Raw genomic sequence first — 15,130 nt, forward strand, 5'->3', positions numbered from 1 at the left:
CTCTCTCTCTCTCTCTCTCTCTCTCTCTCTCTCTCTCTCTAACACACACACACGCACACACACACACACACACACACACATACACACACACACTGGCGTGCATGCATGCATGTTTCCAATTAATTAACGTCCTTCATTTTACTTCTATGTACCCTTTTATGTATGTATGAAGGCATGTATGTATGAATATAAACGTGTGTGTGTGTGTGTGTGTGTGTGTGTGTGTGTGTGTATGTGTGTGTGTGTGTGTGCATGAGCGCATACGATTTTCTGCATGCCTGACATCTGTTAATGCTGTTGCAACTACAATAAAGAGAGAGAGAGAGAGAGAGAGAGAGAGAGAGAGAGAGAGAGAAAATCGTATCACGTATAGAATACATACTCTGAAATGAAAAGTGTTTCTGCCGTTTTCCGTAATACGAGCCGTCTGATGGATGGAAAATACTGTACACAAGATTTACATTTACGTTTTAATTCGGTTCCCATTTGCTGGTTCTGTGCGCCGGAGCTACTAAGTATTATACAAACACAACGCCAGTTTGAATTTATATCCGTAAATCTAGGAACTAATCACAGCTTTTTGGGATCCTTTTTTTAAATATTTTTTCCTCTTGTCTCTCATTTTCAACAACATCCTTTCCCTCGCAGCCCTTATGTTGACACTCCTCTCCCTTCTTTTACTTTTCGACGTTTGTTTTCCTCTATTTACCTCTCTTAATTTTCCCTCCTCTCTGTCTCATTAAAAACACCAGAATCTCTCCTTCAAGAACCCTTATCTTAGCACTCTTCGCTCATCTTTCTCCTTTCTTTATCACCATTTTTCCCCTCCCTTCGTCCCTCCCTCCGCCCTTTCCTCTCCGCCTCAGCAACACGTCTGAGAAAGGAGCTCATTTTTCATCGTTTGCATGGGAAGCAGCGTGCTCGGCTAATGATGAAAGATTGGCCCCGCTGATGCATATTCCTTTGAAATCACAATGACAGCCTGAAGTGAGGCTTGTTAGACAGGCCTGAGGGGGGGAGCGAGAGGGGCAGCGAAGGAGGGGCCGAGACAGAGGGAGGTGAGGGAAGAAGTGCAGGCGACGCTGGTGATATGGCAGGGAAGAGAAGTGGTCTTTGCGGGAGGGCTGTGAGCGGGGAGGGAAATGGCGACCGTCAAGATGAAAAGTTGTAAAAAAAGTGTGTGTGGAGCGGGGGGGGGGGTAGGACGCCATGCTTCTTTATTTTCGATGAGAGTGATGGTGATAAAGTTGGTCGTGGCCTTCACTGGAGCTGATATTTCTTCACTATTTCTTTACAGTTATATATCTTCTTTTGTAATATTTTGTTTTATATAGACTGTAAATCTTTCGTCGTTTCTCCTTATTTCCCTCATTCCCTTTCTCCCTCTTTGCTGCCTCCCTCCCTCGCCTCCCACTCCCCAGCCTTCCTCCGCGGCTCCTCCGTTCCAGCCACTTCTGGTTTGCTCTTCTCATTACGTTTCACTCGCCTAAAGGGCCCCGCAGGTGGTGATTTTTATTCTATTAGTTTGCCAAAATTCATTTTTACTATCAATAAATAGAGCAAATTGTAACAACTTTTTAATTTTCTTGAATTTTCATGATATTTCGTAGGACAGCCTTTCTGTGTCCATGTAGGTGGGCGTCACGGTGCACATGTGTGTTCGTTAGCACATAAAGGTTAGGCAAACATTGTTATCTGGGCTGAGGCTCCCGGCGAGGCGAGGGAGCGTCAGTGTGGCCTCGCCTGCCGCCTCACCTTGTTCTCGATCCAATTTCAAGTCATTTCTGCTTCAGTTCGGTGCCCCCATAACCTACACCTGCATAGTTAGTACCTGCCCACACCTGCCGTGGCAACGCTCACAACACCACCGCCATGACGAGAGGTATAAAGGAATATGCCCGGGAATGCCGTGCACTTTTATGTCCGAACACATGGTCAAAACTTGCATACTGGTCACTATCGTTCATGACATGGAATAACAATGAGCACGTGCGAGCCATATAGGAATGAATTTGAGACAGTCAATGAAAATCTTTTACACCATCAAAGTTAAAATTACCCGAGTTGAGTGTGCTGCCTTCCAACGCTAACTGTCCTGTTATTGTAAATTCCGACAGGTGTCCGGTGGCGATGTAGGGGAGGAGGCCTAAGGAGGAGGAGGGGAAGGAGGAGGAAGAGGAGCCCCAGTATCGAGGTGGAGGTGAAGCGAAGGAAGATCAGACCACCTCTGTTCAAATTCTACCGAGTGAGTCGCCTTCACCCCTGGCTGGGCAGCTCGTCCTTCAAGCCGCCTGAGAACAGGTGAGGAAGCTGGGCCAGGCCTCGCGTGCCCGTGCAGAATGGACACTTTACGAAGTCTGCATAAAGTTGAAAAGATGATGAGATGTCATGAGACAACATGTAAATTCGATGGAAAGTGATACGAACAGAATGTACCACAGTGGCGATACTTTTTAGTTTACGAGGTATGCTGAGATGAGCCTCAAGTTTGGTGACCTCACTGCTTGCGGCTGTATTATTCGGGGTGATGATAGGATTGACAATAGTAACAGACAAATTTACAGTCTTTATGCTGTGGACATGAAGTTTCAAAAACATACAACAAATGCATCACCCCGCTTTTCTTTCGCTTCACGTGTGTAAAAAATATTTAACATTTTCATAGTCACCTATCTTGCACCGGTGCGGTAACCAATTCGAAAACGATGTACATAAAAAGTAAAACAGTAATTCATACACACACACACACACACACACACACACACACACACACACACACACACACACACATATGTGTGTGTGTGTATATATATATATATATATATATATATATATATATATATATATATATATATATATATATATATATATATATATGACGCGTTCTGTGGTAGTGATGTGTGTCGTGTATGATAACTTTAACCTCTGTGCTGAGATGCATGGCTCTGGGCAACCATACAGCTTTGATTAAGGTGATACCGTGTGGTGAAGGGCCATAGTGCCATGCAATAAAATGTCGTGCCACGCGGGGGTGTATTATGAAGTATTATTCCATCTATTTTCAGCTCTATTAGGCTGACGAAGAGGTAATCCTAAGTAGATGATATGGGAAAGAGAAAATAAAATTCAAATTCATTTTTGAGTAGTCTTGATGTCCCTCCTCTTGAGTGGGTATAGGCCACGAGGATATTAAAAGATAAGTGGAAAGAAGACCGCCTGGTGGGGGAAGTGTTGTTACTGGCTGACAAGTTGACCAGAAAAGTGCTTGACATTGAAAGCTCCGTTCTCATTTCCGCACTTCCCAGAGTGCGTTAACCCATCCGGAGCAATACCGTGATGCAAAAGGATGTTCACGAAACCTTGTTATGAAATACTATATTGAGTTTGCAACCTAAAGTTTTGTCAACCGATTGCGTGCTGAATCTTGCAATACGAGCCTGTACTAATATTACCTCGCCTAACAACACATAATATTGTGAATTGGCATGCCATGCCTTTAGATATGACGCAGAGTTGACTTCATTCAGTGTTGAGCACTTCAGTATTAAAGAATAGCGCATTACTGCATCATGGATGGTCGAACTGTTCATTGACACGTCACTATCATACGAACTGGCAAGTTGCAAACTACATTTTCTTATGGGTCTTATCTAATATTTTCTTGCCATACAAAGGTGTGCTGTTTAAATTCACCAGCAATATCCTTTATAAATATCGTGCTATACTTTAACATGAATCGCCACGCCCAACTAGGCATCACTGCAATGTCCAGTCATACCACACCATGCTAGTAATACAGTGCATTACACTATAACTATATACACTATATAAGAGAAGATGGCGCCACTATAAACACTTGCCTGCGCCATGACGGGCTGGGGCCGAATACCATCCAGGCCCCTCAAGCAAGCCTACAGGCGCAATAGGCGGAGACGTAAAAATAAAAAATAAAATATAAATAACGTGCGGCACTGGACCGTGGAGTTGCTTCGTCGTGGTGTGTTGTGGTGCACATTGTCCCATCTCCCCGCCACGCAGTACAGTGTTCCAGCCCTGCCTCTAGTAGCAGGTGTTAAGGGATCATTATCCGCCCATACATCGCCGTTATAACCACAGTGATAGGAGCAATAATGAAACGCATTTAAAGTGGCATTCTTAGAGAACTAGGATGGCTCCCCTCTTCATGTCAATGTGGATGACAGCGTAGATGAGCTTTACCAAATACCACTTCCACTTAAGTCATTAAGTCAAGCAACATGGCACCAATGTCCTTTTAGGGGGCCTGACATCTTTTGATAACTTCCTCTCTTTTAAGGAATTCTGTAAAACAACTTAATGGCTGATGTTTTAACCGTATGGTACACGTTACTATTTTGTATTCCCTCTCAAAACGTACATTATTAAAAGTCGTATGTATAAATGAAGTGCAGGGTTCCTGTGAGCGTGTATGTATGCGGTTAGCCCAATCACGTCAAGTAAAGATTTAATACGTGAAATAATCTGTTCACATCTGCCTCTGTCACCTCTTGAGTGTCTCTAGCAGAGAGGTGGAGTGCGGCCACATCAACTGCTGGCCGCTGCTGAGACTGCTGAGGCTCTCGGCGTCGTGGCCAGCCTTCTTCACGCCCGTGGCCCTCCTCGAGCACAAGTACGAGATCACAATGGCAGTTCAAGTAAGGGTCTGCATTTTCTTTTCCTTATTACAGTAGACTTTGTGTTATGTTTTGTTTGTTTGTTTATAGTCCATTCACCATGGTCTGCTCACGTGCTAGACGCGATCACCCGCCAGTACCCTGCTAGTTTTGAGCTTAGAGCTACATATTCAAGTACCTTTGGGTACCTGTTTGCGTGTTTGCTTGTGTTCGTGTGCATGTGTGTGTGTGTGTGTGTGTGTGTGTGTGTGTGTGTGTGTAAATGAGCACGGTAGAAAGAAAATACACACGCTACAAACAACACAAACACACAAACCTCGAGCTATAGAGAAACATCGACATTTCTCCACCCCAAGAGGAGCTGAGCAGCCACGTGAACGATGGCTGTGACCTCAGTATTCGCAATCAATACTTAGAGTAAACTAAGCGTAAAGGCTGCCAAGGCTCGTCGTAGGACTCCAGGTACATAGTGGCAGGGCAGGTGATACATAATTGCTGCAAGTCTAATTTTGGAACCTTCTCTTGTGCCCTGTTTGCATGAGCTTTTGATATAGCTTTCTATTTTACTCTTGACCTGCCTCCTTTGGTGCATAAAAAAAATCAATAAATGCCGCTCCATCTACTGCTCATGTCCATCAAGGCTCTCTATAAGTAGGACCATTTGTACATTAATGTGCCCAGATACTGAGAGACACGCTAGAAATGGTAATATGAAATGATTGGTATAGTGAAATACAGAGTTGAGAACATTCCTAAACTGATATCATAGCTTCGAAAATCATATTTCTCTCTCTCTCTCTCTCTCTCTCTCTCTCTCTCTCTCTCTCTCTCTCTCTCTCTCTCTCTCTCTCTCTCTCTCTCTCTCTCTCTCTCTCTCTCTCTCATTCTATTTTTGTCCCTCCCAGGTGTTGTGCCTCGCTTTAGGTGTCCTGTTCAGCATTCTGGACATCGCAAAAGTAGAGATGTCCTAGCAAGACAATCCCTCTGCGGCTGCCACCAACACCGCCACCACCACCACCATTGCTACCACCACCGCCACCACCACTACCACTACCGCCACCCAGCTGCTTGCCATGTAGTCCCAGGTTGACATTTAATCGATTTTCTGTTGGTAATCGTTTTCTTTTTAGTTTTTTTTTTCTTTTACTTCCTTTTGGGCAATGCATGTCATGATTACAGAACTGTCTAAAGTTGTGCTGCGTCTGCTAAAGTTTGCGAGAATAAATACACAGTGCTTCAAGCTGAGTTTTATTTTACAGTAAAGGAAGCAGCTCAAGGACCCAAAATTAAAATAAATAGATAAAAAAAAGAGTCCGTGAGCATGACAAGACAACTTATTGTATACATAAACACCAGGTAAGCTAATAAATAAAAAATAAAAAAAGAGCAGACAGGCAGATAATAAGTTCAATCAAGGGATAAATATACAGACAGACAAATAACTGGGTGGAAATATAAACACAATGATGTATAGAAAGATAGATAGGTAGATACAGATAGATAGATAGATAGATAGATAGATCAGGAGGGAGAGAAAGAAAAAAATGCTGGCTGGGGAGGGTACTGGGTGGTGGAAGGAGGGGTCTTTTTTGAGGAATAGAGCAGGTACAGGCAGGCGTGGCGGAGTGCAAGTAGGGAAGGGTGGGTGCAGGGCTGGAGTGGGTAGGGGATGCTAAGTGAGGGGGAGGGAAGGCGCAACACTAATAGGGGAAGGTCGGAGGGGAGGGACCCAGGGCAGGAGTGACACTGATGCTCGTTGGCGGGGTGCGGGGAGGGCGGGTCAGGGGGAGGGGGCGGGAGTAGCGGGGTCACTCAACAGTTTACATAATCACTGTCATGCTGTCTATAAACGCGGTGAATTTATGTGCGATAACTCTATTATAACGCATGCAGTTCCATGGTGTGTTCGCCCTGCATCATGATCGTATTAACTGCCTCCAAATGTGGCACTCCCGTATTTCTGGCGCCGCTGACAGGCACTCTGCGCTACTAATTTAATTTTACATCATGTTATGGATATTTAGAGGGTTAGCGGTTACATATGAGTCTGTATGAATAAGCACCCAACTGTTTTTCACTGACACGTCATGCTGGCATTAATATCAAGTTTCGCTCATGAATTGTAAATATTTGCCTGACAAATATATAATATGCACCCCCGCTTTTCTCCCTCCCAAACCTCCCTCCTCCATGTGAGCGACTAGTGCTGTCTCCTGTAATGCACACCCGCTCATGATCAGCTCTGCGTGTAGAGCATTACTGTGGGCCTTGCTCTTGTCTCGATTCGTATAGTTCGTCTTTCCTGCCGCTTGCGAAACTCGTACAGAAAGGCGTTGTGACTTTTTTCACACGCAATCTTCACTGTCTGCATTCTGTCACTTTTTACGGCAATTCAATTCTATTAAGTCTCTGCGCCTAACAACAGCAGCAATCCCCCCTCGAAAAAATAAATGTACCTTGGTGTTGGTCATTGCTAGCCAGTGGTGGAGTCTAAAAAGACGTCATGAAGGTGTACACGGCAAAAAATGATAAAATCTCTTACGTTTCCTAGCAGCTTGTCTGTAATACATGATGGGGATGGAATAAGTGAAAAAAAAAAAATGATGCAAAATGCATAACACAATCAGTCTCAGTTAACGGAGTAATGATTTTTAGGAGAGGGATGCACAATGACATTTTAACTAGCTGTATATTTTTTTTGCAATCATGATCATTTAAAAAAATATCAAACTTGTTTATTGGATGATATCAAGTCAGTTAATTTTGTCACACACACACACACACACACACACACACACACACACACACACACACACGTGTCAAGGTGGTCAGGACAGATGCATGGCACCGTGGGGCGCCCCCTCCTCCTCCTCCCCTCGAAGAGACACACGGAATAGAGCTGTGGAGCGTCTTCATTGGGCAACTACGTCTCCGCTCTCCTGCCCCCTCACAATAGGTCAGATCCCACTCAAATGACGGACACAATAGGTTCTGACACCTGCGGCTCTAGGCAGCCAATCACAGCCGCCTTTATCACTAGTCTCGGCCAATCATTAACATAATCAATCAATAAGCCCCGCCCCTTCGCGCCGTCGTGATATATAAACTGGAGCCAACAGAAAACGGGCTCAGTTACTTTGTTCGCGCTGTTGGTCGTGGTTGCCGCGAGTCGTGTCGCACAGTGCCGCGAGAGACGTGGAGCGTCGGCCACAGCTGGCCCCCACCCGCCACCTGCTGATCCAGAGACGCGTCCACTGACTCCTCATCAGCTCTCCAAGGTAATTACTGCAGCACTACTTCCCTCGTCATGATATACTTTCACGAAGCAGTTTATAGTCCTGAACAATATTCATCAGTGGAATTAGCATGTCGGCTACACGGTAAATAAAAGTTTTTAGGAACAAAAACAATGTTCGTTGACCTACGGGAATTGTTTTTAACGTTATGAAACTTTTTTAGGTAGTAAAACAACCCAGCAGTTCAAAAAGTAGGCATGTATTTACTCTTTTGTTTGAATAACACTCAACATCATCCTGTGGCATTTTGCATTCCACCTACTGGAGCCAGATGAGAATTAGAACATTATTGATCTCTTTCTTGACCGCTGGTTGAGTCATGGTCGTGAAATATTCAGGACTTCAGGGAAGGAATACGAAGGGGGTTGAAATTAAAAAAAAATAAAAATAAAAATAGCTCGGATATTTCTCGTTGGATAAACATTGGCCAAAGGGGCAGTCCTAATATTTGAGTGTCGAGAGGGTATTAGAGGAGTGTAGGTGTTGTGAGGCTGGCGTGAATGTCCCGAGAGTGTGGCTGAAGGAGTGTATCGTTGCAGGCGTCATGATCATGGAGGCACTGCGGGGGGTGAGCGCGGCCTCCAGTCCTCACACTTCACCCACCAAACGCACCTTCGACGTCGCCTTCCTCACCGGCGCCCACGACCACCCCCTCAGCTCAGACGTGCCCTCGCCCGCCCCCAAAGTGAGCAGAGTGAGTGGGCTGAAGGTCCCTCCGCCCTCTCTCACGGAGTCGCCCGGTGCGCCGCCCACCCCGCCCAGCGATGACCCCGCCCCCGGCAGCGCCTTCACCAAAGTCACCAGATCGCAGGGGTCGTCTCCACCACACTTCAACGTTGCTGCCACTACCCTGGACGCCCTCAGCTCTACTTGGCCACCCGTGTCAGCCTCCTTCAACGCTGTCAGCTCGTTGTTAAACAGCGGCAAGTCTTTAGCGCCCCTGCTGGCCGCCCCGGGCCTCCTGCCTCCCGGTCTGGCGCCTCTCCTGCCTCATGCTATCCCTGATCGTCTCAATAATAATCTGGTGGAAGAATATCTGAAGTCACATCACCAGTTTATGGACTCTAAGCACAGCAGTGAAATGTCCGCCAGTGAAGCATTGTCTCGCCTGCGTTCGTCCATGTATCCCACCGACCCATACAAGTTGCCATTCTCCCTTGGTTATCCGCTGACGGGGCCGTCCCCTGCTGACGCCGTGAAGCTGGGCGCTGCTCCATTTCTACCACAGCCGTCCGTGTCGGCCCTGATGCCCCCATCTCTCTCGATAGCTCAGTCAGCTCAAAATGTGTGCGCAAAGTGCAATATCTCCTTTCGCATGACTTCTGATTTGGTGTATCACATGCGGTCGCAGCACAAGCGGGAAGCAGATCCGTACAAAAAACGCCGCAACGAAAGACTCAAGTGCAGCATCTGTGGAGAGAGTTTCCGTGAGCGTCACCATCTGACGAGGCACATGAGCGCCCACCAGGACCGCGAGGAGGACGGGGAGGCCAAGTGAGGTTCTGTGGGCCAGCAGAGGGCGCGGGCCGAACGACTCATCAGGGTTCTCTCTGAAGCCTTCAGCGCACGGCCGTCCCCGCTAACACACCCTCGCGTTGTGTTCCCGCCCACGCCAACACAATGGAACCCACTTCCATTTGATGCATCTGACTGGGCCCACAGATTCCGCTACAAATAATGAATGAACTGTTGCATCGGACAAGTGTAATACCGTCAAATGTATGATTTTTTTTTCTTAAACGTGAAAATAAGAGTCAAAGAAAATTATTATTCTTTAAAAAATGTTTGTAATATTTATTGATATACGTGTCTCTATGTCTAAATGGTATCCAGAAAACAGTGTAAAACTGAAGGTGGTACAAAGAGACAGAGTGGCAAATAACGCTAAGTAATGCGTTCGCCACAGCAATTGTTGTATTACTAAGGGAACAAAGTGAACAGTGCGTCCCGAAGAACCCTATTCAGTTAGGACATGTTCCTGGACGGTGGTGTCGTGACGGGCGTCGCTGGAAAGGAAGGTTCCCACCTAAAGCACGGCCGACACAAGGCGCCGCACCGCTGCCGCTCGCCGACGTTCAGGACATTACAGAGGTGCCGCGACGTGAATTGTACATGCATGGACATACAGTGCAGTGAGAAGCTGGTGCTACGTCACAAATAACTTAAGTATGACTCCTAGAAAAAGTGTTATCTAATAACGATGTGGATTTTTTTTTTTCATTGAGTCCCTTGCTGCAAATAAAATTAATAAAATGACAACGTGAGACAAGAGCCCCTGAAGGGTTGGTCTAGCAGGGTGGTGAGTGTTGTGAGGTGCTCTTGTGTACCGGATAAGAGCTGAGTGACGGTGCGGCGAGAGAAAATTCATACTGCACCCTCGCGCACTGCTTGATGTGATACTTGTGCAGCACTGTCATGGTAGGTGTTCACTGTCCCTCTTCTGTCGGGAGGAAAAAAAATAATGCTGCATTTCCTGTGTACAATTTTCTGTTAACCGTAAGTGGAATGTGTGTACGTCGTTTCCTCCAAACACTCTTTCCTCATCCCCCCCTGCGTGATGTGTGTGTGTGTTTGTGTGTGTGTGTGTGTGTGTGTGTGTGTGTGTGTGTGTGTGTGTGTGTGTGTGTGTGTGTGTGTGTGTGTGTGTGTGTCATTGTGATCAATATGTAGTCGATTTAAAATATGACTCTTATGCACTCGTCCTTGTATAGATATGAATGTATCTGTATTTATTTGTGTGAATCAATGCATGATTGCATATATGTATATGTATGTGCGCACGTATGGTTGTGCGTAGGTATGAGTAAGTGGCGTATATGTGTATGTACGTGTGTGTTTGTGTGTACTTCTCGACTTTAACTTACATGTAAAGTGGGATCGGTGTATATAGCTATACTTTTAATGTTGATTTCTCATACTAGTCACAAGTCCAGCGTGAACCCAGTGCAATAAATTCTGTAAATACAAGTTATAGCGTTTTAAAGAATTCTATGTAGGGGTAGTAGTGTTGGTGTCGTGGTGACGTCATCGAGAGCTCACAGCAGTCTCAGGAGAGCGAGAGGGAGGTCAGTAGCGGGCGGGGTGACGCGGGCGGGTTGGTCAGTGTTATGTACTGTTCTCGTGACGTCACTCCACTTGGTGATCTCACAGCATTGTCCACCAAAAATCAAGTAATAAAATCTGTCTTTGGAAAGAAGTTACTATTATTCATTGGCCCTCAAATTGCATGAGTAATATTTGGCGATGCGCGCGCGCTCGTGTGTGTGTGTGTGTGTGTGTGTGTGTGTGACAGAAAAAGATAGATAGCTAGAGGCTGATAAACAAAGAGAGAGAGAGAGAGAGAGAGAGAGAGAGAGAGAGAGAGAGAGAGAGAGAGAGAGAGAGAGAGAGAGAGAGAGTATACTCGTGTTTTTCCTTTCGCATAACTAATGAACACAACTAATTTTGGGTTAAGCCGCTATTTGTTTCATACTTATCACTTTTTTTTGTCATGTTTGCATCACTTTATCTTGCTGCCAACAGCAATATTTCTGCCCCAAAATACAATGAACACCGTGGAGTGGCACAACAGGAGCAAGCTGAGGTTTTGTACCTGCGATGTTAACATCAGACAACATACGGCTTCTAAATTCTTCAGATTCATCCTCCTCATAGTAACAGTATAATAATTCAGATTTTTAATTTACTTTACCCGACAGGCTTCCTTCCCTAGATAAGGAAAAGTTGCTTTATATGTAAATAAAATTTTGAGGTCACGTATCACCTTTAATGAGTCGCTGTTTGCTTACGAAAATACAACGATCTTAAATGTGACTATAAAGCAATTCGCAGTGTTAGTCTTATCTTTGTATGGTCATAAATGCCAATGACCTAACATTTAGGAGCATTTTTTCTACGTCGATGGGCAGCACAAGACTAGTATATTAGCCGAAAGACTTACAAAACGGTATCCCTGCATGACGAAGTATTAGTCCTTAGAGCTAAGTGAACACTAAGCAAGTAATCCTCGGGCAGACTGGCGAGGGCTTACCGTGGATTGGTATGAACGGACGGGAGTATAGCGGCGCCGAGAGACCCGCTTAGCTGAGGCGAGAGCAACGCATCAGCCACACGGGAGAGAGGCAGGGCTCACCCAAGGCCGTGGCTCGCCGGACATTCGTGCAGGCTGCGGCCGCGCCCGAGGGCGAGGTGAGCCCCGCCGTCCGCGTCCTGATCCGAGGCTCAGGCGTGATCCCTTCCGCCAATTAGCGGGATACACAACCCTCCCGCCTCATCAACACCCGCGCCTCAGGAATGTACGACTAACTTATCCCTTCTTTACACACACTGCTAACGTCTCCCTACCCTCATCCATCTTTCTTCCTCCTTTTACGTTCCCTCCTTCCCTCACTCCTTCTCCTTCACCCATTGCTAACCTCTCTTCCTTCCCTTCCTCTGTCCTCCGCTTGCTCCCCTGACCCTTCACATTCCCCAGTCGCCTCCCTCCCCTTCTCAGCGTCTCGTGGCTCGTTTCCGCGTCCCCGGACATGGAGGATCCTTGGTAATGAGTCTTGGTGTAACATGACAATGACTGCGTGATGAGCGAGGGGAAAAGCACAGGTAATTCATAATTGATCTCTTTTATCTTAAAGTAGTTTGCTAAAGGAATAAATTTGATAAGAGGTTCCAGTATGTGCCAAAGCTTCCCTCAAGAGTGTAATAATGAAAGCCACAAGTTGTGCACGAATAGCCAGAAGACTTCACGGGTTTTGTGATCCGAGGTGTTGCCATATCTTTTAGAAATTCAGTAATATCTGTGATCATGAGTGCACCGCCCTTGCACCTCCCTGGACACCCCCGGGACGCGCTTCCCTGCACACCCTCCTGTTCCTGATTAACATCCGATAAAAACGGAAAATTACTAAAGACATTTGCAAAAGATATTTAATTAAAACCATTATGTTTGAAGGAGACTTACATGAAAAAAATATGTTGGAACTCATTATTCAGGACGTCGCCGAACTCTCATTTTGTTGTTCTTTCCGAGAGCGGCTCAAGTGGACGAAGATGAAATTGATCATGGTGTGGACTTTGGTGGAGTAGCTCCGTGGTGCCCCGACCGGAACACTCCACTGTTAATGTCTTGCTGGACTTCTAAAATCTTGGCCAGAAAATGAAACTGTTCATACATTATTTTTTTCCACTTTAGTTATTTATCCTCGGTTTCAATTATATTTTTAAATGCGTTATGCGATTCGCGTATTTATCCTTTCTGAGACTTAGCTAAACCAAGAGTCTTGTCTTATAACTAATTCCAAGAAAAAAAGATACATAAAACACGCTAATTTATATTTTTCTTTTCCCATTACTGGCTTCACAAGCGTTACAAATACATCCTTTTGTAAGCTCACTACAACATAAGAAGCTATTGTTGTTACTTGCGCGAATACAGTTCCACGTTGCTGCAGTCATCACAACAGTAGTTTTCATAGAGCCTTAATAATTTAGCATTTCATAATAAATTACTAAAGACAGGTCTCTCTCTCTCTCTCTCTCTCTCTCTCTCTCTCTCTCTCTCTCTCTCTCTCTCTCTCTCTCTCTCTCTCTCTCTCTCTCGCTGTGCTCCACTGTTCTAGCACTCATTTTCCAGCAGCATTACTTGGCACACTGATCCAATAAGTGTACACGCCTCGCTGCCCGGACAGCGGCGAGCAACACTTGCTGCATGTTTCCTCAATTTTGTTGCCCATCCTTCTTGGGTGAGCGTAACTTATTGTGTCTACTGGAAAAATATGAGCACCATAAACTTTTGTAATTGAACTGCTGGTCATCTATATATTATACTTTTTGTTATTTATATTTCTTTACGAGCGTTAATTGTATATTTTGTAGTCACACACACACACACACATATATATATATATATATATATATATATATATATATATATATATATATATATATATATATATATATATATATATATATATATATATATATATATATATATATATATATATATATATATATATATATATATATATATATATATATATATATATATATATATATATATATATATATATATATATATATATATATATATATATATATATATATATATATATATATATATATATATATAAACTACCTTTTTATATGCAGGACTTATAAAAAAATACCTTATTAATTATTACCGAGGTCACAGCTCCATGAACATAATACGGCACTTCTAATACAAGTTTCCTTCAGTATGCCCTTTAGTATTCCCATCGGAGCACATACACATATTTCCACATTCATCGCTCTGAAGGGCCGATCGGAACAGTAAGGAAAGTTGTAGTTATAAAGCCAGCGGCAGGCAGTCACAGGTCCGTCAAATCATCCTTTCCCGCAGTGGAAGTGTACCTAAGCCGCCGAGGAGGAGGCGAGGCATTATTCCGCACCGCTACGCGGGGCATTGTGTTTTATCTCCCTGGTTAATCCCGCCCTCGTGCACATGTTACAGTGAACCCTCAGCAGACGTCCTCCTCATCCTCTGCCCCGCAGCCACCACCTCTAAGGTCTCTCTCTCTCTCTCTCTCTCTCTCTCTCTCTCTCTCTCTCTCTCTCTCTCTCTCTCTCTCCGAGGGCACTTGAGCAGGCGTGGCCACCTGTTCGGCGGTCTGGTCGACATCACATATGGTAAGTATCAGGGTGACGAGGGCCCATTTAAACAATATTAGTTTCCTATTGGTCGCTCATCGGGCTGGCATGAGTCAGTACCCTGCTAGTGATCCTTCCTGCTGACTTTTCTAGCTCATTTTTTAGTTCGTGTTTTCTTTTCTGATTGTTATTTATATATGTCGTCTTTTAATTAAAGGGCAGTGTTCATTATTCATAGTGATGTTGTGCGTGTTGCAGTGATGTTCACTGTAGCGGGGCCATCCCAGCATCCTGTGGCCCATCTGTCACTCTCCACGTGGTGTTCGGTGCCGTGAGCATCACTGGGTAAACAATAATTTTCTTCTCTCTCCGTTGGTTATGGTGAAGGACAAGGACAGTGATGAGTAAGTCAAATGTAATAAGTGCAGTACCTTTACCAAGGCCTATAATCTTGCGAAGTGCAAGGCCGCCGCGCCACCCCGCCGGCTGCAGTCACGGACAGCTGCCAGAGAATCGGACGCTGTCGCCATGTATTGTGGTAAGTCCAAGCCCGCGCAA

General features: G+C 45.0%; 2 protein-coding genes across 2 annotated transcripts; both read left to right on the forward strand.

The window, feature by feature from the left end:
• Positions 1-1,872: 1,872 nt before the first annotated feature.
• On the forward strand, positions 1,873-5,863 carry LOC127009750 (uncharacterized). Its single transcript, XM_050883130.1, has 4 exons — positions 1,873-1,882; positions 2,118-2,301; positions 4,544-4,673; positions 5,558-5,863. Exons 1-4 carry the CDS (start codon positions 1,873-1,875, stop codon positions 5,621-5,623), a joined length of 390 nt encoding a protein of 129 aa, XP_050739087.1. The 3' UTR covers positions 5,624-5,863.
• A 1,924-nt stretch (positions 5,864-7,787) lies between these two features.
• On the forward strand, positions 7,788-11,133 carry LOC127009623 (PR domain zinc finger protein 8-like). The gene is made up of 2 exons (XM_050882854.1): positions 7,788-7,930; positions 8,488-11,133. Exon 2 carries the CDS (start codon positions 8,493-8,495, stop codon positions 9,444-9,446), a length of 954 nt encoding a protein of 317 aa, XP_050738811.1. The 5' UTR covers positions 7,788-7,930; positions 8,488-8,492; the 3' UTR covers positions 9,447-11,133.
• Positions 11,134-15,130: the final 3,997 nt, after the last annotated feature.

Source organism: Eriocheir sinensis, chromosome 41, assembly GCF_024679095.1.
Source record: "Eriocheir sinensis breed Jianghai 21 chromosome 41, ASM2467909v1, whole genome shotgun sequence".
Taxonomy (NCBI): Eukaryota; Metazoa; Arthropoda; class Malacostraca; order Decapoda; family Varunidae; genus Eriocheir; species Eriocheir sinensis.

Excerpts from the sequence above, each read along its gene's own strand:
- LOC127009623 (XM_050882854.1), top strand. The coding sequence starts at position 8,493 with ATGATCATGGAGGCACTGCGGGGGGTGAGCGCGGCCTCCAGTCCTCAC.
- LOC127009750 (XM_050883130.1), top strand. Across the intron at positions 2,302-4,543 it reads TTCAAGCCGCCTGAGAACAG|AGAGGTGGAGTGCGGCCACA; the intron begins GTGAGGAAGCTG and ends TGTCTCTAGCAG. Across the intron at positions 4,674-5,557 it reads AGATCACAATGGCAGTTCAA|GTGTTGTGCCTCGCTTTAGG; the intron begins GTAAGGGTCTGC and ends TGTCCCTCCCAG.